Source organism: Mobula hypostoma, chromosome 6 (assembly GCF_963921235.1).
Source record: "Mobula hypostoma chromosome 6, sMobHyp1.1, whole genome shotgun sequence".
Classification (NCBI taxonomy): Eukaryota; Metazoa; Chordata; class Chondrichthyes; order Myliobatiformes; family Myliobatidae; genus Mobula; species Mobula hypostoma.
Window position 1 is genome coordinate 33296076 of NC_086102.1, and position 22426 is coordinate 33318501.

The 22426-nt window shown below is 41.7% G+C and overlaps 1 protein-coding gene across 2 annotated transcripts in view; it reads right to left on the reverse strand.

Moving 5' to 3' along the window:
• The window catches only part of dcbld2 (discoidin, CUB and LCCL domain containing 2), a 115164-nt gene that overhangs the window by 90148 nt on the left and 2590 nt on the right, over positions 1-22426 (reverse strand). For both annotated transcript variants that reach the window (XM_063050526.1, XM_063050525.1), the window contains exons 2-3: positions 7724-7951; positions 6863-7000 (exon numbers count right to left, since the gene is read on the reverse strand). In XM_063050526.1, the coding sequence (XP_062906596.1) occupies positions 6863-7000; positions 7724-7951 (366 nt within the window). The remainder of the gene's footprint in view (positions 1-6862; positions 7001-7723; positions 7952-22426) is intronic.

Consider the following 22426-nt stretch of genomic DNA (forward strand, 5'->3'; position numbering starts at 1 on the left):
ATGCAGTTCAGCTCAGAGAGGTCACAGGATAGTCAATGCAGGAAGTGGGAAAGTCATGGAGTTACTGCAGAGATTTCCTTCTAATGTCAAATCAATTTGCAGCAGAGTGACCATAACTCGGCAATACATTTAATGCCACAGATAAACAAGCTTGAAGGAATTAGTCGTTTTTAGGCAGAAGAATGTTTTGTTTACTCCCAAATCATCTTAATGAAAATCAGCAAATACTTATTCAGAACATGTACTCTTCTGGCTTTCAAAATGAATTCAGAAAGTCACTTGGCCTGGATTGCATCTCATTTGGACATCTGCTTAGACATGCATTTAGGTGCTTTATGGAGCAATATCAGGGTATTTTTAGCCATATGTCAACATGTCATTGTAGAAACTACACAGATATCATTTGTACTGTTGAAGATGGATATTCAGGAGCTTTAGCCAGCCACAAGTTAAAAGCCGTGTATCAATTGATGCTAACCAGTCAAAAGACTGCTCGACATAATCTAATGCCAGACTTTATTTCTTCTTGAAAATACTAGCAGTACAGGCAGCCTAAAGAAAAGATGTGGAACTTGAATAGCAGTCAAAAGTGCTTTCATTGCAAAAGTACATTGAGACCAACTAAGTAAAATACAACACAATTTTTCAGATTCAGATTTATTTATCATGTGTATATTGAAACATACAGTGAAATGGGTCATTTGTCTTGACAACAAACACATTCAAGGATGTGTTGGGATCAGTCTACATGTGTCACCACACATTCCAGCACCATCATAGCATGCCCATGATACTGGGCAGAACACCACAACAAAACACAACATACTCAGCAACAACAGTGAACCAAGACCTGTTCCTCCCTCTCTCCCAACCACCTCTCCACGTACACAGTCCTCCAGTGGACTCCAGGATTCGCAGACACCATGCCTCAACTTCCCCAGCAGTCTTGGGCTCTGGCCATAGACCCCCAATCAACCTTCAGGCTTGGACCCAGGACTTGTAGATGATGACAAGCGAGAACCCTGAAAGAGGGCCTGAACTCCAGTCAAGCTTGTTAGATTTGTGGAAAAGCTCTTAATATTTATAAATGATTTCCACAGTTCTTAGCTATGAAACATTTCCAATCAACAATGACTTGATAAGGCTGGCATGTTCAAGATTGCTAGGTCTAAGAAAATAAATGATCATGTAATATTTCTGAATGAAAATAAGGCCATGTTAGATATCTGACTGGCACTCCAGCACCTAGTCAATCTGAATCATGTTTAGGAGAATCCAGGCTTGAAAAACAGCAGGCTGGATCATTTTGTTCCAGGTCTGTTGGAATTTAGCTACTTTACCAGCCATTAATTCCTCTGAATGCCCTGTTAGTTTATTCTGCTACCAAACTCTTTTCTTGCTGACATCCCTTAGCATTAAATGTCAAAGAAAATGCTTCTTAGTTTGCATCAGGTTAGATACTTCCATTTAATAGAGCCACTTGTTTTTTTTTCATTATTGATGTGTTTAAAATAAACATTTTAAGCAAAATTAAAATGTATTTATTTCAATGGTAATGGTTTTCCAACGTTGCTTAATGTCTGAAGTACCATCTTTGAATTGAAGACTGAAAAATAATTGGTTTCTATTCAGAGTACAATAAAGATGACTGAAGTATTAAAAATCAAACATCAAGATGGAAGTAACACACATAAAAGTTGCTGGTGAATGCAGCACGCCAGGCAGCATCTCTAGAAGGAGGTACAGTCGACGTTTCCCGCTGAGACCCTTCATCTCAGCCCGAAACGTCGACTATACCTCTTCCAAGAGATGCTGCCTGGCCTGCTGCATTCACCAGCAACTTTTATGTGTGTTGCTTGAAATTCCAGCATCTGCAGATTTCCTCGTGTTTGTGTTATCAAGATAGAAGTTCTTACTTTCCTCTTCTATTGCTTTAAGGTTCCTCCTACTATTAAAATTAGTAAAAATTAACTAATTATTTATCTGTAACGTTCCGTTATATTGGCTCGTGTATGTCTAGGGGAAATCCAGCCCAGCACCCGCCTCTACACTCCCCACAGGGTTGGTGGCCGCCCGAATCAATCACAAACATCAATCATCAGCCAGCACACCCAGTAAATTTTAACTAATACACTTTATAGATATTACTAATTCTATGACATTAATATACATTTGATACAGAGAGGAAAGTAATGAAAAAAAAAGCGCCAACACTTATCAAAGTCCAAAGTCCAAGTTCTTCGCGCGCTACCGTTGGGCTCAATTCAACTTCAGACAACCACCCGAATTCCGTCGACTCACGGCTCAGGACCACCCTTAGTGATCGACCGGAGCCTCTCCGCACGTCCGCGGTCCTCCTCGTCTCTCCTCCGACTCTCCGCCAAAACTCAGTCCACAGTCATATCATACAGCATGGTATCCGAAAATAAAACGATACATAACCACCCATTGGCTAATAGAACCCTGCTATCTCAATTTAAAGTAAAACAAACTGCTAGCGCAAACTCTCTTCAGCGTTAAAGCACAACAAAGCCGCATTCCCCAGATTAACATAACAAAGTCGCCATTTTAAATGTAACAAAAGAAAGACCCCATACATATCCTTCCTATTTTTTGCAGAGCTATACTGGTACAAAATGAATTGTCTCCATAACATAAAACATTTTGAAGCATTTCATTGTGATAAGGTAAAATGAGGCAGCTATCATTAATTCTAGATTTTATCGATTTAACCCATTGCAATTTACAATCCCAGCGAACTTTATTCCTCATTTAATCTCATGATGCAAGATTGCTGCTTACATTTGAAATCACTAATGTGCTTGAACCATTTAACAATAGTTACCATAAATCATGCAGCAGTGAATAAAACTTATTTACTACATCAGAAAGGTGAAATGTAGGCCCTTAACTATTTACCAAGGCAGTTCACTGCTATTGTGATTGTGGCTCCATATATCCACCCCCCACTTTGCTACCAGAGGTCGGAACACATTAGCAAGAAAAAGTAGGATCTCCTGGTAGCCACCTATTTCAATTCTACTTCCCATTCTCATTCCAACATGTCAGTCCATGGACTCCTCTACAGAGCCACACTCAGGATGGAGGAGCATCACCTTATACTCCGTCTGGGTAGCCTCCAACCTGATGGCTTGAATATCGATTTCTTGAACATCTGGTAATTGCTCCCCCTCACCATTCCCATTTCCCTCTCTTACCTTATCACTTTACCTGCCCATCACCTCTCTCTGGTGCTCCTCCCCCTTCCCTTTCTTCCATGGTCTTCAGTCCTCTCCTATCAGATTCCCCCTTCTCCAGTTCTTTATCTCTTTCACCAATCAACTCTCCAGCTCTTTCCCCTCCCCCTCTCTAGGTTTCATCTATCACCTACCACCTTCTACTTCTTCCCCACTCTCCTCACCTTCTTACTCCGACTTTTCCACTTCCTTTCCAGACCTGATGAAGGGTCTCAGCCCGAAACGCTGACTGTTTACTTTTTCTCTCGATGCTGCCTGGCCAGCTGAGTTCCTCCACCATTTTGTGTGTGTTGCTTAGGACACATTCAACCTGGTTTATACCAACATCCCTGGTGCGTACAAAGGTGCTTCTCACCTCAGTTTTTGACCACTTATTAAACATGCCAAACCAGTTCAAAGGGAGATAAAGACCTGGGCAGAAGGAGCAATCTCTGCGTAACAAGACTGTTTTGAAAACACAGACTGGAACATGTTCACGGAGACAGGCAGGGAGCATCTAACAATCAATGGTTAACATCGATGAACAGACGGCAAAGAAAGGTGCAATCAGGACATCATAAGGGCTGGAGCTTAGGAGACGATGACAGCTGACGGCAACTCCTTTGCTTGCATCTTCGGAAACAGCTCTATTTCTATCTTTAATATCTCTATTTTACCCTTTCAGGGCTCTTTTGAAGACCCTGACCTGGAGTTACATGCTGACTTTGGTTCTTTGTGGGAATGGGACCTGCTCTCGGGGTCTCACGAATGGTCGCTGTTCAATATACCAAGGATGCGGCTTAGAAGACTAGCTCGCCTTCATAGTTGGTGCGTCCACAGGAAATCGGTGTGTCGTGGGAGACAGAAGATCGGAAGTAGCGAGCTGGCTCCTGGCTGTGTGCCCAGAGACCCGAGTTCTTTGGGCACAGAGCTCGGAAAAAGCAACACAACAGACTTCTAACATTGTAAATCAGTGAGTTGTTTGTTATGTCTCCCCTCTCGCTGTGAAACAGGGATACATCTTTTTCCCTTATTGGGGGGGAGGGAGAGGGAGAGAGAGAGAGAGAGCCTGTGGTATGTCGAATTACTGGGTGAATGAGTAGTCTTTGGGGTACTGCAAGTCTGTGTCTTTATTGATGCTTTGCTGCATGCTTGAGTGCTCGGTGGGTGGCACTGATGCTTTTTTTTTGTTGGTGGGGGAGAGGGGATTGTTGCTTTGGGCTGCTTATGTGTGTGGGGGAGAAGCTGGGGGAGGCTTTGGGGTTCTAACATTTAACTGTCATTGATTCTTTCGGGCACTCCTCTGTTTTCATGGATGGTTACGAAGAAGAAGAATTTCAGGATGTATATTGTATACACTTCTCTGATATTAAATGTACCTTTGAACTTTGAACCATTATTAAACACATCACTGTGAGGGCAAATCAGAATCCATGATGTCAGTATAGGTCCTGGCATAACAGAGAGATCGGGATACTGCCTTCAGATCAGGGGATAAGACAGCTCTCATGTCAGCAAGAGCTGGGCTTTCCCATGCAATCAGGAAGGAAAAACAGGCTTATTCACAGAGAATATACAGCCATTGCTGAAACCAGAGACATGAAACACATGTGGCAGAGCATTCAGACCATAACAGACTACAAATCCACCCTGAATGTCAACAACAGAGATAATTCTCCTCCTGACAGGCTGAATGTCTTTTTACGCTTCGTTTGATACACAGAATGATGTGCTGGCAAAGAAGGTCCCCCTCTTCCCCCCTCTCTGACAGGCAGACAATCTGCTTGGTCACAGTGATGTGAGGAAGACCCTAACCAGGGTCAACCCACATAGAGCCCCAGGGCCCGATAACATACAGTACTTGGTCGGGTGCTGAGGGACTCAGGTCAGAGGCTCTAACAGACATCTTGAACATCTCTCCGGAACGGTACACTGTCCTCTCAGGATTCAGGGTGGGAACCACCATCCCGGTGCCCAAGAGGGTAACAATAAGCTACCTCAACGACTGCTGTCCAGTGGCACTGCCCACAACAATAATGAAGTACTTTGAGCGGCCGGTTATGGATTGCATTAAATCCCACCTTCCTGTTACATTGGACCCTTTTCCATCTGCTTATCGCTCAAATTAGTCCACTGGTGATGCCATAGCCTCTACACTGTCCTGTCCCACCTGAAAAATGGTGCATCATATGCCAGCATGCTGCCTTTCGACTTCAGCTTGGCATTTAATGCGATTATTCCTCAAAAGCTAGTGGGTAAACTGTCCTCGTTGGGTCTCAGCACCTCTCTCTGTAACTGGATCTTGGACTTCTTGGCAGGAAGACCAAGTCACTCCGTGATGGCAGAATCATCTCTAATTTCATCACACTTAACAGCGGCGCTCCCCATGGCTGCGTGTTCAACCCACTGCTGCACGTGTTGCTGATGAATGACTGTACTGCTGAAGCCAGTTGAAACCGAATCATCAGAACACAACATTGGTTGGCCCCATCAACAACGACAAGACAGAGTGGAGAGGAAATAGGGCGCAACCTGAGTCTCATCGTGGACAAGACTAAAGAGATGATTGTGGGCATAAGGAAGGTTCAGGCTGACCACTCCTCACTGTATATACACAACTCCTCTGTGGAGAGAGTTAGGAGAAACACACTTCTGGGAGTGCACATAACTGACGATCTCACCTGGTTCCTCAACACTACCTCTTTCGTCAAGAAAACACAGCGGTGTCTCGTCTAACTGACGAAATTGAGGCGAATGAGGCTCCCCCCATTTTAACCAATTTTTACAGGAGCACCACTGAGAGTGTCCTGACCAGCTGTATCACCGTCTGGTTCAGGAATTGCACGGCATCTGACCGCAGGTCCCTACAAAAGATTTCAAGGACATCTGAGAGGATCATTAGGGTCTCCCTTCCATCAAACAGAGATAATTATCAGGAGCGCTGCATACGTAAGGTCCATAGCATTGTTAAATTCATCCAACCATCCATCAACCTCTTTGACACCCTACCATTAAACAGGAAGTACTTTAGCATTAGGACAAGAACTGTTAGGATGGGGAAACAGCTTCTTCCCCGAGGCCGTAAGTCTACTGAACTCCCTGCCACAACCCAGGTCACACGACATATGAAGCCCCTGTAGTGCTTTACTGTTTACTTTTTAAACTTGTGTCATATATGCACCTTAATATTTGTTAATTTATTTGCAGCAATATTACTTTATGTATGTGTGAGAGTTATATGTACTGGGTCATGCACCTTGGTCTGGAGGAACACTTTCACTTGGCAGTATACATGTGTACAGTTGAATGACAATAAACAGAACTTGAACTTGAGAACCTGTTCTTCACAGACAGCAAGTCATAGTATAAACCCATAAAGATGGGAACTCCACTGCAGGCTGAGTGAAGTAAAATTTGGGTGCTTTTTTGAACAATTCAAATCTTACCATTCTTGACATCTAATAGTTAACTGAATGATGTTTCTGATTACAACTCTTAGGCCCTGGAAGACTCTGTGCTGACAATTTGTCACACAAGCTACCATGATTGAGAACACAGGTGTAATAAATCAGTCCTGAAGATGGTTCAAGCAGGAAAAAGTGAAATACAAAATACTCCTAAAATACCTGATTCATTTGACGTAGAGTAAGATACGAGGAACCCTCGACCAGAGATATGAATCCCACTCATAAACTGAACAGTGACTTCATTGCTCTCTGATTCTATAACCTTTTCCCTCTGAAATCCAGGTCCGCAGTATTTACCTGGAAAATCAACAAGAGATGAATAAAAAGCTTTTGAAAACAAACAGATTGCATTACATTTCAGGCAAAAAACAAAAGAAAGAGGTTTTCAATTTTATAGCTGCAAAGATCAGAAATCAGTATAGAAATTATTTTATATTATTCAAGCCTGAAGCTTAGCTTAAAAGACAACAGAGGGAAATATCCAAAACCTCATGGTACAAATGAATACAAGTTATGCAAGAGGTCACTAATTTTTTCCAAACCACTATCTCTCTCGTTATATTCCCAAAATTACTGACTTCCTTCTGCAAGAGTTATTCTTAGTTTTGAATTGATTCCAATTTCTTACCTGCTCAGGCATTCTGAACTCACAATTGTTAAGCACACCTTATATTGCAGATTATTGCTCCTCTTCTCACCTTATGGTGGATCAGGCTGCAACCTTGCCATTTCTTTTAGTATTTATCTGTTTTTTTACGAGGTTGAGTTGGTAACTCAATGCTCAACCCAGCACAGATGGAAAGTGTGCAAGCAGCCGGCCGGATTTGAATCCGGGACCACTTGCCTCAAAGTCTGGTGCAGGTGCTGTACTCTGTGGTCAAGAGAGCACAGCAGCATCTTCACTACCTGAGGAGATTGACATGGACATAACTTCCCTTCACCCTGGTCCCATTTTAACCAATTTTTACAGGAGCACTACCTTAATATTAGTCAAGCATTAACAGGTTACATTTTACTTACCAATTTCACTTCGGCCTGAGCCAATCCCATTGTAGAGCCTTAGGTAACTCAAATGACAAGAGGTAGAGTCTTCAATGTCAAAGTCTCCAAACTTAAAAATAATTCTCTGATTGGGCTGTACACGAATCTCCCAGACACAAACAGTGTTATTGGGATACGTCTCTGGATAATTTATTGATGCAAATGTTCCACTCTCTGGACCAAGAACAGTGTGTCCACAACCATCACCTGAAAAGAAACAAACATTAAATGTTCTAACAATCAAATTGCAAAATATAGGAAATCAACACATCATGCAGTAAAAGCTACCTCAGTAGATTAATGTTTTGTCAGATTTGTAGGTTATCAGTGGGAGAGTGATGAATGTAACACAGCATCACAAGAAATTCTCAGCATCATGCAGTGAAACAGATGCTGACATATCCTTTCATAGCACCAAGTGCATTTGTCACTCTTGCTCAGTGATAGCACTCTTCCCTGAAGGTTTACCCCCAGTTTCGCTTTGGGTACATTCTCTTGATTCATCTGTCAATATCACGTAAAAAGTCCCCTCTCGGTGGGACATAATGTAAATTTCTTATGCTACAAAAGCATACTGAGACAAACTAAGAAAAACAACGCACACAAACTGCTGGAAGAACTCAGCAGGTCAGGCAGCATCTCAGGAGAGTCTGCATTTCAGGCCGAGATCTTTCATTGAGGCCAGAAAGGAAGGGAGGGAGAAGAAGCCAGAATATGAAGTTTGGGGGAGGGGAAGTAATACAACCTGGTAAGTGATAGGTGAAACCAGGTAAGGGGGAAGGTGAATGGGTGGGGAAGGGGATGAGGCGAGAAGCTGGGAGGTGAAAGGTGGAGGAGGACTGATAGGAGAGGAAAGTGGACCATTGAAGAAAGGGAAGGAGGAGGGACGCCAGAGTAAGGTGATTGGCAGATGAAAAGAGAAGGGGTAAGAGGGGACCCAAAATGGAGACTGGAAAATGAGAGGAGAGGGAGGTAAAATTACTAGAAATTAGAGAAATCGCTGTTCATCAGGTTGGAGGCTGCTCAGACAGAATACGAGGTGTTGCTCCGTCAAACTGAGAAGTGGCCTCTTCTTGGAAGTAGAGAACGCCATGGGCATACATGTCAGAATAGGAAGGCTACTGGGAAATCCTGCCTGTCAGAGCAAAGGTGCTTGGCAAAGGAGTCCTCCAAACTATGTAAGATCTCAGTGCTGCAGAGGAAACCGCACCGGGAGTGCAGGATAGAGGAGATGACCCTGACAGACTTGCAGGTGAAATGTTTCCTCACATGAAAGGACTATTTGAAACCTGAATGGTGATGAAGGTGGAGGAGAAGCGGCAGGTACAGCACTTGTCCTACTTGCAGGGATAAATTCCACAAAGGAAATCAGTGGAGAGGGACAAGTATTCATAGGGTTACATAGAGAGCAATCCCTGTGAAAGTGGCGAGTGTGGGGGGGGGGGAGGGAGGGAAGGGGTGGAGGTAGGTGCTTTTAGTGGGAGAATCTTGTTAAAGGTGTCTGAAGTTATGGGCAATGATGTGCTGGATGCAGAGGCTCATGGAGTGCTAGGTAAGAACAAAGGGAACTTTGTCGCTATTAGCAACACACATAAAAGTTGCTGGTGAACGGAGCAGGCCAGGCAGTATCTACAGGAAGAGGTACAGTCGACGTTTTGGGCGGAGACCCTTCATCAGGACCAACTGAAAGAAGAGCTAGTAAGAGATTTGAAAGTGGGAGGGGAGGGGGAGATCCAAAATGATAGAAGAAGACAGGAGGGGAAGGGATAGAGCCAAGAGCCGGACAGTTGATTGGCAAAAGGGATATGAGAGGATCATGGGACGGGAGGCCTAGGGAGAAAGAAAGGAGAAGGGGTGAAGCCCAGAGGATGGACAACGAGTATAGTGAGAGGGACAGAGGGAGAAAAAGGAGAGAGAGAAAAAGAATATATAATAAATAAATAAGTAATAACGGATGAGGCACAAGGGGGAGGAGGGGCATTAACGGAAGTTAGGGAAATCAATGTTCGTTCATGCCATCAGGTTGGAGGCTACCCAGACGGAATATAAGGTGTTGTTCCCCCAACCCAAGTGTGGCTTCATCTTGACAGTAGAGGAGGCCGTGGATAGACATATCAGAAAAGGAATGGGACGTGGAATTAAAATGTGTGGCCACTGGGAGATCCTGCTTTCTCTGGCGGACAGAGCGTAGGTGTTCAGCGAAACGGTCTCCCAGTCTGCGCCAGGTCTCACCAATATATAGAAGGCCGCACTGGGAGCACCGGATGCAGTGCATCACCCCAGCTGACTCACAGGTGAAGTGTCACCTCAGCTGGAAGAACTACCCTATTATGGTGGCAGGAAGATAGAGTGATGGTGGATGTGTGGGAGAGAGAGATGTGGGTGAGAGCAGCATCGATGATAGATGGAGGGAAATCCTGTTCTATGATGAAGGATGACATATCAGAAGTTCTGAGAACAGATGCAGCGGAAATGGAGAAACTGAGAAAAAGAAATGGCATTTTTACCAGTAGCAGGGTTGGAAGAGGTATAGATAGACAGATTACTTTATTGATTCCAAAGGAAATAATAGTGTCACAGTAGCATTACAGGTGTACAGATATACAAATATTAAACGAGAACATATATTAGAAGAGTCATGATAGCTATGAGAGTCAGTAGGTTTATAAAAGATATCAATAGACAAGTCTGTCCCCAGAAACATAGGCAGAGATTGAAAACCACAGCACTGGTCATGAGGACTGTGAAGGTTTGGTTAAGAGAGTTGCAGAAGCATCCAATATGCTTTGAATCAATGGACTGGACCATATTCATGGATTCGCCCTCCGATCTCAATATTAATTCCGTTAATATCACCAACTTCTTCAAGACCTCCATGGATGAGTGTGTCCCAAATTAGATGTCCTGAATGGATTGGGAAATTCGCAATGTGCTGAGATCTGGTACTGTGGTAATCAAGAGTTTCTTTACCATTATCACGGGCTCTGCTTGATTTTAGCTTCCTAAACTTTGCAGATGTTCCATTTTTCTTCTCACTCTCTTGGCATCCATGATCCTGACCTAGCCATCCTTGTCCTTCCTTTGTACTGGAACCTACCAGTCTGGTACTCCGTGCAGTTGACCATCAAATACTCTCCATATGTCAGAGGTGGACTTGCTTAAAAACAGCTGTTACCATTGATTCTCAATAGTTCCTGCCTAATATCTCGTAATTTTCCTTGTTCCAATCTAATACTCTCCTGCAAGGTCTGTACTTATCCTGATCTATACCGATCTTAAAACTTAAGGAGATGTGATCACTGTTCCCTAATTGTTCTCCCACTGAAAGGTCAATCACACAGCCAGGCTCATTACCTAACACCAGATCCTTTACAACTCCTCCTCTGTTGGACTCTCTACATATTGATTTAAGAAATCCTCCCGCATGGACCAAACAAATTCTACCCCAATCACCAAGCTTCAAAAACTGGACCTTTGCATAGTCTACTGCAGCTAGAGCTCGACATCCTCAATGGGAGACCACAGTAAACACAGATCAGTTATGACATCTTGTTGTCAATCAACACAGAGCACTTCAAGGATGCATTGCCCATCCCATTGCTGATGGAAGGTGGCACCCACCACTAAGCACCCTCGCCATCCTGGACATGTCCTCTTCTCACCACTTTCAACAGGGAGGAGGTACAGGAGCCTGAAGACACACACTCAATGAGTCAGAAAGAATCTCTTTCCCTCCACCATGAAATTTCTGGCTGCCGCAAAACAACAAATTTCATGTCGTACAGTGATAATAAATCCAATTCTGATTCAGCAGTACAGCACCAACTCAAGGACCATTATTGATCAACAAAATCTGATGGCCTTTACAGTGACTCCACATTGAAAAAAAAATAAAAAACCTGCTGAAATCTTATGGGACTTGAGAGTGTTGCTTACAGACACTAGCTAAAATGACACTACCTTATAAATAAGCAGCATCACCATATGTATTTACAAAATCGACAGTTCATTCTTGCACCAAATTATAGCCTTTCCTGTACCAGAATGGATAAAATATGAAAGAAAGGCAACAGCACACAGGCAACAATTACTTTTGTACCCAGTCAGCAGTGAATGATGGTGGGGATGATAGAGCTGTCTGCATGGGAGCTGGCTCCCAGGGAATTCCATTCAGATGCAGACACCGGGCTGCAGAGCTTAAAAGAATAAGCTGCAAGTGAATCAGTATAAACATGTCGACTGGGCTGACGTATAGATGGTCACTGTCGACAAATGCCAGATTTAAATGAGGCCATAAAGATCAGAGGGACGTAATATTTAAAGAATGTGCATGAGTGTGCTCATTTGTGATAAACTGAAGTTCATGTTACAAAAGTCTCAGTCGTGGTGAGCATAACGTATCTGTTTCTGAGATGCATTAAAAAGTCATTCTAAGTGAAAATAGTAAGAGCATGCTGCTAGTTGGTAAATCATTGGTACAACATTATTTGGAATACTGTAGTATTCATCTCACTGATAGATTAAAGTGATATTGCAGCTACTGAAAAGGCATATGAGCTACTGGAAAGACACAGTGATCAATGAATTATACTCTGTGGATTAATTAGGTTGACAGATGTGATAAATGCTGTTTTTAAGTCGTCAGGGTTAGACAATATGAGATACAGCTATTTCACATCATCAACCAAAGGACTAGAGCACAATGATTTGAAAGGGGTAAATTCTACATGAATCTGGGGATGTAATAATAAAGTGTGCAATAATGCAAGTTATGGGAGTGACCCGGCAGTAAGATGGTGGAAGTGGTTATTAGTAATTCAATTGGAAAATATTTTCAAGTGGCCTATTGGCTGTATTTATAGCATTGGTTTCGAATTGTCCCGTGTACTGAGATACCATGAAGAACTTTGTTCCTGCTCCATCCGGAATATTTTCTGCTGCAATCAGAATGCAGAATCAGATTCTGGTGTTGCAACGACAGAGGACGAGCAGTACAGACATGCAAATGAAGTGTAAGGACTATGATGAGGTACAACTGCATATGAGCAATCTGTACAAGAATCTGATCACCAACCCAAACAATGAAACATTTACATTGCATGATAGCAATCAAATAGAATTTGCTTTTATTTGCCCTGACTGTCATCAAGCCAATTTGTACTTTGAACTATTAGACCATAAGACAAAGGAGCAGCATTAGGCCATTCATCCCGTCGAGTCTACTCCGCCATTCCATCGCGGCAGATCCTGGATCTCTCTCAACCCCGTACAGCTGCCTTCTTGCCATATCCTTTGATGCCCTGACCGATCAGGAAATGATCAACTTCCACCTTAAGTATACGCACGGACTTGGCCTCCACCACAGTCTGTGGCAGAGAATGCCACAGATTTATTACTCTCTGACTAAAAAAAACCTCCTTACCTCTGTTCTTAAGGGTCACCACTCAATTTTGAGGCTGTGCCCTCTAGTTCTGGATACCCCCGCCATTGGAAACATCCACCCTATCTAGTCCTTTCAACATTTGGAAGGTTTGAATGAGATTCTCATGCATCCTTTAAAATTCCAGTTAGTACAGGCCCAAAACTGCCAAACATTCCTCATATGTTAACCCCTTCATTCCTGGAATCATCCCTGTGAACCTCCTCTGGACTCTCTCCGATGACAACACTTCCTTTCTGAGATATGGGGTCCAAAGCTGTTGACAATACTCTAAGTACGGCCTGACTAGTGTCTATTTATAAAAGCTCAACATTATCTTCTTGCTTTTATATTCTATTTCCCTTGAAATAAATGACAACATTGCATTTGCTTTCTTTACCACAGACTCAACCTGTAAATTAACCTTCTGGGAGTCTTGTATGAGGACTCCTAAGTCCCTCTGCACCTCTGATGTTTGAAACTTCTCTCCATTTAGATAATAGTCCACACTATTGTTCATTTTACTAAAATGCATTATCATACGTTTCCCAACACAGTACTCCATCTGCAATTTTTTTGCCCATTCTTCCAATTTGTCTACGTCCTATTGCAACCACATTACTTCCTCAGCACTACTTACCCCTCCACCTATCTTTGTATCATCCGCAAACTTTGCTACAGAGCCATCAATTCCATTATCCAAATCACTGACAAACAATGTGAAAAGTAGCAGTTCCAATACTGACCCAAGGAACACCATTAGTCACTGGCAGCCAACCAGAAAAGGCACCTAGTTATGACACATTAAACAAGACCTTGTGGTCATCAATGTACATTACTTGTCAGCTAAATGATTTCCATTATTTCATTTGTGTTTTCTAATCCCTCTGTCTCTTGCCATGCTCGGCAGACTCTATGTCCATAACTCTCTGGAACATCTGTGTTCTTTTGATTCTGGCTGCTTTCCAATTGAGCTCCATGTAGACTTGGCTTCTCCTCTCTACTTAACTGCCTTTTCTATAAGAGCTACCAAGCTTTTGCAGATTAGGGTAATTTTGCTCTGTTTGATAATTCCATGGAACATTAAGGAATAATATAACTTGCTTTTGTAAATATGGTACGCACACAAGGAACAACATACGATAGTGCTACATACAGTTTTCCTCTTAGCATTTGTGTGTTGTAGTTGCCTTAATAAAGATAGACTGCTAAATGATTTAAACCTCTACCCCCATTATTGTTGCCATGTTACCAGAATGTCAGAAGAAAACTAGTTGGACCTTAGATCATCACTAAGTATCTTCATTTAACAAGCCTAATACTATTTAGAAAATTGACATATGCAAATCCAACAGTACATATAATCTTGATGATTTATTTCACTGTCTTTTCTAAGATCACTGATCAAACAATGAAATATTTTCATTGCATGAAGTCAATCATATAAAATTTGCTTTTGCTTGCCCTAAAGGATGACATGATGATCAGGCCAATTTGTACTTTGAACCACTTATGAATTATTAAGCAAGAAATGTAGATTTTGGTTGCATGATTCACAGAATAAACAAAGGCATTGCACAAATCTGTGCTAATTTTGCATCTGCACAGCCTCAGCAACTCTCCTTCTACATTCAGTGTGGCTAAGGCTTTGCCAAAGGAAATTATTATGAGCAATTTTACTCCCCTCTCCCTTCCCTCCCCCCCACCTCCCACCGTCACTGCCACATCTCTCAACTTTGCAGTCAATGTTGATATAATTCAAAGATGATTTTTTTATAAATGGGGAGTCCATGAAGCATTTCTTTTGACTGCCCTAATGAAGCTTTCCTTCATTTTATTTTGGCAGTTAGTAACTTGTGATCCCAGTGACATAGCATGCTGATCTATCAAAATCAGAATTCAAATGCTTTATCCTCATTAGATTCCTCAGGGCGCCCGTGCGGAAGTAATTAATATTTGAAGTGTGGCATCTGTTCACGATTCAGATTTTACTTTTGTACGTCCTAACAATGAAACAGTTTTGTAGACTTTCAGTGTTGCTAGTTATCTGATTCCATCACATTTCCACAAACTAGCCCATTGTCTGTTGATATCCACATTGGCTTTATCAGTCCTGTGACTGATTTATGTAAACTGCACATGAAAATTTAGTCTCAAGATAGGTGAGCTCGTCCACTTCCAGGACAGTGCAAACTTTCAATGAGGGTTCCCTGGAGCAGCCTGGAGCATCACTTTGTTCAGTTGTTGGCTGTGAAGAACAAATCACCACAAGCCAAAGAGAAACATCCCATGCTCCAGGGCACGCAGACTCAATCTGCTGTTCAAGGAACAGTCATGTCCTGTAACTGCCTTCACTGATAGCCTCCTCAAATAATTACTTCATGTCAGCTGCATGATAAAAACTTAGCACAAGGGTGCTTAATACTTCAGGAAGTCGTCGTCATCGTGGCTATCCCTCGAGGTCGAGGATGATGGTCTTCGTTCTGAAGAAGTGGCCCACAGAGTGAAGACGCCTGTGCGTGTATTTGTTTAGCGTGTACTTGATGTTGTACTCCAAGGAGCACACGATACTTCACAAATCAACCAAATGATTCCAGTGGCATGGAAACCACGACGATCGGAGCTGATGGATTTGTTGCAGCCTTCATCCGCCTTCACAGCCGTTGAGTTCGAAGTAACTTCTCCCGCCTGTTCCACTGCTGAGGTCTTGGTTGGATTGTTCTTTGTCAGGAACCTTTTTAGGAAGTGCTAGTGTTTTCAAGCAATGTCAATTCTGGTGCTGTTTCTCTGAAGACAAACGAATAATGTGTCTGTTCCCACGAGCTGAACAGGTAGCTCTTTATAAAAGATGGCAGCTACAAACTATCCCTTTGAATGCAATAACACATTTAATAAAATGCCATGTGCTGTTTAATAAGTTGCTTCACTATTTCGTATAAAGACTTTAATATGAGGAAATTGGGGCTGAGAGGGAAAATGATCAGCCATGATGAAATGGTGGAGCAGGCTCGATGGACCAAATGGCCTAATTCTGCTTCTATATCTTATTGTAACTGTGTTTGAGCCAGTTAGAACGATGTTTAAGGCAGATACCTATTCCTGCCCAAATTCCAAATGTAGCCCATATGATACTTGAAAGAGCTAAGCATCTGTCTAACCTGAAGCAAAAAAAATTACTGTCATCTTAGAATTACAATAGTCATAGTCAAAGTAAATATATTATCAAAGTAGGTATATGTCACCATACACAACCCTAAGATTTGTTTTCTTGCGGCCACACACATAAGCAAATCTATGCTATGTTTTCTCCTAAGACTGGTGTTTTTGGACCGTGATACTTATTGTAGGTGTATTTCACCACCCCACCCCAGAAATCCCACTGAATGAATGGAAAAGTTGGCTGGGTTACAAAACAGATAGTTTGCATTTTAATCATGATTAAACAACTGCAAAATACCATACTTTATATAGTAGCAAGTTTCAAGGAGCCTGTTACAAGCGATACTGAACAAAAGTGGCTAACATGAAACATGAAAATATATTTCTCTAAAAGAGTGGTTGAAAAGGAACGTTTTAAAAGTAACATAAAAGATATTAAGGAAGAGGTTTTTGAAGTTTAGGGATTGGCAGTTGAAGCATTAACCATGAATGATGAAGCAAAGGAAATTGGGGACACATAAAATGTCTGTAATTACAAAGGTCGTAGGGTTCAACTAGTCTTGGGAGAGAGGTGAACATGATTCGAGACTTGAACAGAGGATATGAATTTTAAAACTGAGGGAAGAAAGCAAAGCAACATACAATGGTCATGCGATGGAGATTTGAAGTGATCGAGCAGGCATTTACACGTGGACACGTGGATTACTGGGGGGGGGGGGGGGAAGGTAGATGATCAGCCAGGAGAGTATTAGAACATTGAATAACAAAGCAGCAATGGCAGACAGCTTCAGAGGCAGACAAGTTACTAGTCCAATATCTACTGGCAGTCCAGCCACAGAAGAGCTAGGCAGAAAAGTTTCATCATTACTGACCTGCTCTTCCAAGTCTAAAGAAATAATGTGGATCACTAACACTGTGTGCATTCCTCTTCCTTGCTCTAATTCTACTTTCCTCCAATGACTTTAGATAACATGCTTTCTTCTTGCTTAAATCTGTTTCTGCCTGCCATTTTTTCATGCTTTTCCTCACTGACCTCTACAAGTAGTTGAAACAGATGTACCGCATCTCTTCAACTTATTAATTTATCATTGTTGCCTAACCTGTGTTTCCCATAGCCTAATATTACCAATGAATATTGAATGGAATTTCAGGATATGGCTTCACTCATGATTTTCTTTAATATAACGTGGCCTGGTACAGAAACGCCAATGACTTTGAATGCAAAATCCTAGTGGTTTTGGCCAAGTACATTACAGGTAAAGCTCTCCCTACCATTGAGCACATCTATACAAAATACTGTTGTAGGAAAGCATCACCCATCATCAGAGATCCTCACCACCCAGGCCATGTTCTTTCCTCATTGCTGTCATCAAGTAGAAGGCACAAGTACCTCAGGACTCGCACCACCAGGTTCAAGAACAGTTACTACCCCTCAACCATCAGGCTCTTGAACAAAGGGAATAACGACATTCACTTGCCCATCCATTGAGATATTGCCACAACCAATGATATCATAATAAGGACTCTTTAACTCGTTATTTTATGCTCATGTTATTTATTGCTATTTATTTATATTTGCATTTGCAGAATGTTGTCTTCTGGTTGATCTTACATTGATCCTGTTATCGTTACTATTCTATAAATCTGCTAAGTATGCCCGCAGAAAAATGAATCTCAGTGTTGTATGTGGTGACTCTGATAATAAAGGTTACTTTGAACTTTGAAAAACTTTGTTCCCTTTAAATGATTTAAGTTTGAGTCTGTGCTCATATCTGGAAAGATATTATTTCGATCAGATCTTCAATATCAGGAATCTCTGAACCATACTTTTTTTAGATTATGAAGACACGTAGTCCTCTTTTATTGTCATTTAGTAATGCATGTAATAAGAAATGATACATTATTTCCTCCGGTGTGATATCACAAAACACAGGACAAACCAAGACTATTGACAATATTATTGCAGACCGGCCGACTTGGGGGGGGGGGGGGGAGGTGTTCAAGTAGGGTTAAACTCACCTCAACATGTCTTTTACAGTTAGGGTTGCCAACTTTCTCACTTCCAAATAAGGGACAAAAGTAGCAGTCAAATCCCGGGACACGTTACCCCAGGAAAGACTACCAAGACCATGAAGCCTTGCACGGACACCTGTGTGTGCATGCGTGACGTGCGTGTAGCTGTGCGCATGTGCATACATGCCGATTATTTTTCCACAAATTGGTTTTGCCTTCATCTTCCCGACTACACTATACATACATTATTTCTAGTTTATATAGGCTGTGTATTTATCATATCATTCCTGCTTTCACTATATGTTAGTGTTATTTTCAGTTTTATGTGTTATTTGGTATGATTTGGTAGGTTATTTTTTGGGTCTGGGAATGCTCAAAAGTTTTTCCCATATAAATTAATGGTAATTGCTTCTTTGCTTTATGCCATTTCGGCACGAAAGGTTTCATAGGAATGCTTTACCTTAGTGGGGGAAATACGGGACAAACCAATTTAGACCAATATACAGGATGTCCCGGCAAATACGGGACAGTTGGCAACCTTATGTTCAAGTTTAACAGTGCGTGACAAGGAATGAGGAAAAGTGCAGCTGACTCATATCGTTTCCTCATGGCCCGGTAGCACTTGCTCTGCGGCCCGGTGGTTGGGGACCGCTGTTCAAAGGAGCCATATTACATTCTGCCAGACAATTTACCAATTTCATGCAACAAGCAGAACCAACATTTTACCTCTGGATTTCTAGCACCTACCTCACTTCCCTCCAGTAATTTGAGATTATTCTATTAGTTAATTGACCGCTGTAACTTGCCCTTTGTGGGCAGTTGAATCGAACCGGAGTCGATGGGGATATGAGTAGAGTAAAAACTGGGATTAACTGACCGCTGTAACTTGCCCTTTGTGGGCAGTTGAACCGAACAGGAGTCGATGGGGATGTGAGTAAATGTGAGTAAAAACTGGGATTAGCGTAATTGGGTGTCTGATGGTTAGTGCAAACATTTAGGTCAAAAGGTCTATTCTCATCCTTTATGACAATTTAACTCTTATCAAAGCGGTTTTGACCTTTGTTCTTCTTGCTCAATCACATCTCCTGGTTTTCACCTTCCCTTTGCTTCTCTCCTCCACTTTACATTTGAACATTTGTTTTTGTCTCCAACTATTCCCAGTTTTGAAGAAAGGTTATTGACCTTAAACATTCATTCTGTTTTTCTCACCACATGCAGATGCAGTCTGACCTACCAAGTATTTCCAGCATCTGCAGTTTTTGCTTTTTTAAAAAATTAAATCCTGTTAGGCTCAGCATGAACATGATTTCCCCCAAAAATGTTGAATTTAAGCTGAATGCCGTAATGGTATGAAAATCAAGACATTAGATGAATGAACATTAATGTTGATCTGTCAGGCACCATTTTTTCTGTGGTCAGTGAGAGCTCACAACAATAGGCTGCATGTTCATAGGCTAAATAATAATAGTTACTCTCTTCATTCTAAATAAAGATTCAATAGAAAATTGGATTTTGTCCTCGAAACAAAGAATAATCTAGCAGATTCAGAGCATATCTATGGCAAATATGCAATCTGACACTTAATCAATAATGTGTGAAGCAATCTTGCACACATATGATATGGAATATTATTTGCATGGTTCCTAACATACTTGGGATGTGGTTTCAAAACATGCAATGCTCCATTGTTAGCAATGCAATGCACCTACAGTATTCAAAATGGCATTTCAACTTCTCTACCATTGGTAGCCTTGAAATACCTTTCCTACTCTTTTGCTTGATGGCCACCTTAGCTTGATATATTTTTTAAGCCTAGTGCACGCACACCACTTTTATCTATTTTTAGATGCCATCAACAGACGATTTGTGGGATGTGTAATAAATATTTGACAGTATCAATGCTTTCACCGCCATTGATATGTATTAAAATTAATTCAGTGTGTTATATCATGATATTAATACAGGTTTCCCCTGCCATCCGAAGGTACAGCGTTCCTATGAACCGGTTCGTAAGCCGAAATGTCACAAAGCGAAGAAGCAATTACCATTTATTTATATAGGAAAATTTTGTGAGCGTTCGCAGACCCAAAAATAACCTACCAAATCATGCCAAATAATACATACAACCTAAAATAACAGTAACATATAGTAAAAGCAGGAATGATATGATAAATACACAGCCTAAATAAAGCAGAAATACTTCTCTACAATGATTGCCTGCACAGATCTCCATAGCAAAAGTCTCACGCAATCGTTGTTGCCATAAATGCGCTCTCCAGTAACCTTTAAACTATGAAACTGCCAAATCTACTAAATAACATGTAAAAATACACAGCCTATATAAAGTAGAAATAATGTATGTACAGTGTAGTATCACTTATGGGAATTGGGAAGACATCGAGCAGACTGTTGATGGTGTGTTAGACTGAGTCGTCGCAGGGTGGGGTGGTGCAGTGGCCACCCCTCTCCAGGCCGCCGAGCAATACATTGCTGCGAAGCACGCAGGGGTAGCTGGGAGGCACACAGCACATCTTTAAGAAAAAAGCCAAAATAAACATGCTAATTAATTAGGTGCTGCCTGGCACGTAAATGTCGGCACAGATCAAAGGCGATTGCCGATTACATCAGCACTGATCTGGGCCGACAATTACGTGCTAGGAGGCACGTAATTAATTAGCATGTTTATTTCAGGTTTTTTCTTAAAGATGTGTTGTGTGCCTCCCGGCTACCATTGCATTCTTCGCAAATCGGTACAGTATCTGTCCGGGGGCCGGGGGTTGGGGTGGTCATCTCATCATTGATCAGGGCAGGCAGCTCATCTTCTCCTATGACTGCCCGCCTCGATGTCAAAGGTAGAGGTTCGTTGTCTGCTGTGGCTGATGTGGAAGGCCTGCTTGACTGCTGAGCCTCGCGCATTTTTCTATCATACAGTTCTTTGTAAGGACTCAAAACATCCTGCAAATATCCCCTAAACCTACGTACCTTTTCAAAATTAAAGTTGTACTTTATCATTGCACCGAAAATCTCACGCAGTTGCCTCACGTTCAGTTCCTGAACGACTTCACTTTCGCTACTGCATTCGGTTTCAATTGTTATCCTTTCCTCTTCCAATTGCATTAGCTCTTCATCTATCAGTTCTTGATCATGGGATGCCAAAACCTCTTCAACATCATCTTCGTCAGCTTCCACAAGCCAAACTCACGTTGTCCTTGCTTCGTTCACCACGATCAAAACGCTTAATTATGTCTAGTTTTACACTAACTAACTCTTTCAGGCTTTTCCAACACCTTAGAACTCATCTTGCTAACGGCTGCTCAATGCAACGTGTTTAAGCAATGCTGTTCCGAATCCAGGGGAGAGCGGCTGCTCAGGATGCGCGCTGCCTTTCTTCGTAACAGTGAAAACACGTTCTCAAAGCGAAAACAGGGTACTAATGTAGGTCTTTCGTAACAGTGAGGTTTCGTAAAGCGAACGTTTGAAAAGCAGGGGACACCCGTATTCTCATAGGAGGTTGATCTCTCTCTTAACATCTTAACAATGTTTTCCTGTCTAGCTTAAAAATTCAACTTTATGATCAGTTTAATATAAACAAGTGACCTGTGTTTCTGAATTATTGTATTTCCTGGTTTGAAAATGTTACATTTTCTTTCTCTGTTAAAACTTGGAAACATGAAACAGTGAGCCAGGACTTAACTTCCCCAGAAGACTTTTTTTGCTATGAACACATCTGCCAAAACTCACCAATTCCCATCACCACATTCCCGCATTTTTTCTTTCGAGTCTGATTTGACAATAAATTATCTTACTTTAACTGCAACCTACAGGACGAGATAACTTGGAGATTAAATCTAGAGAACTGAATGGTAAGCATTACTTGGTCTCCATTTAAAGAAAAATTTGGGCCAATGTACTGCACATACAGATTTTTAAATGTATTAGAAAACAACTGTTTATATGCAATATGCAGCTAACTACTTTTCAATACACTAAGCCACTGTGTTAATTATTCCTGCAATTTAAAGACTGTGCACAAGGAAGTGCAATGCAGCTGTTCCCTCAGCTCTTTCAAAATAGTGTGCTGGGGATCAGAA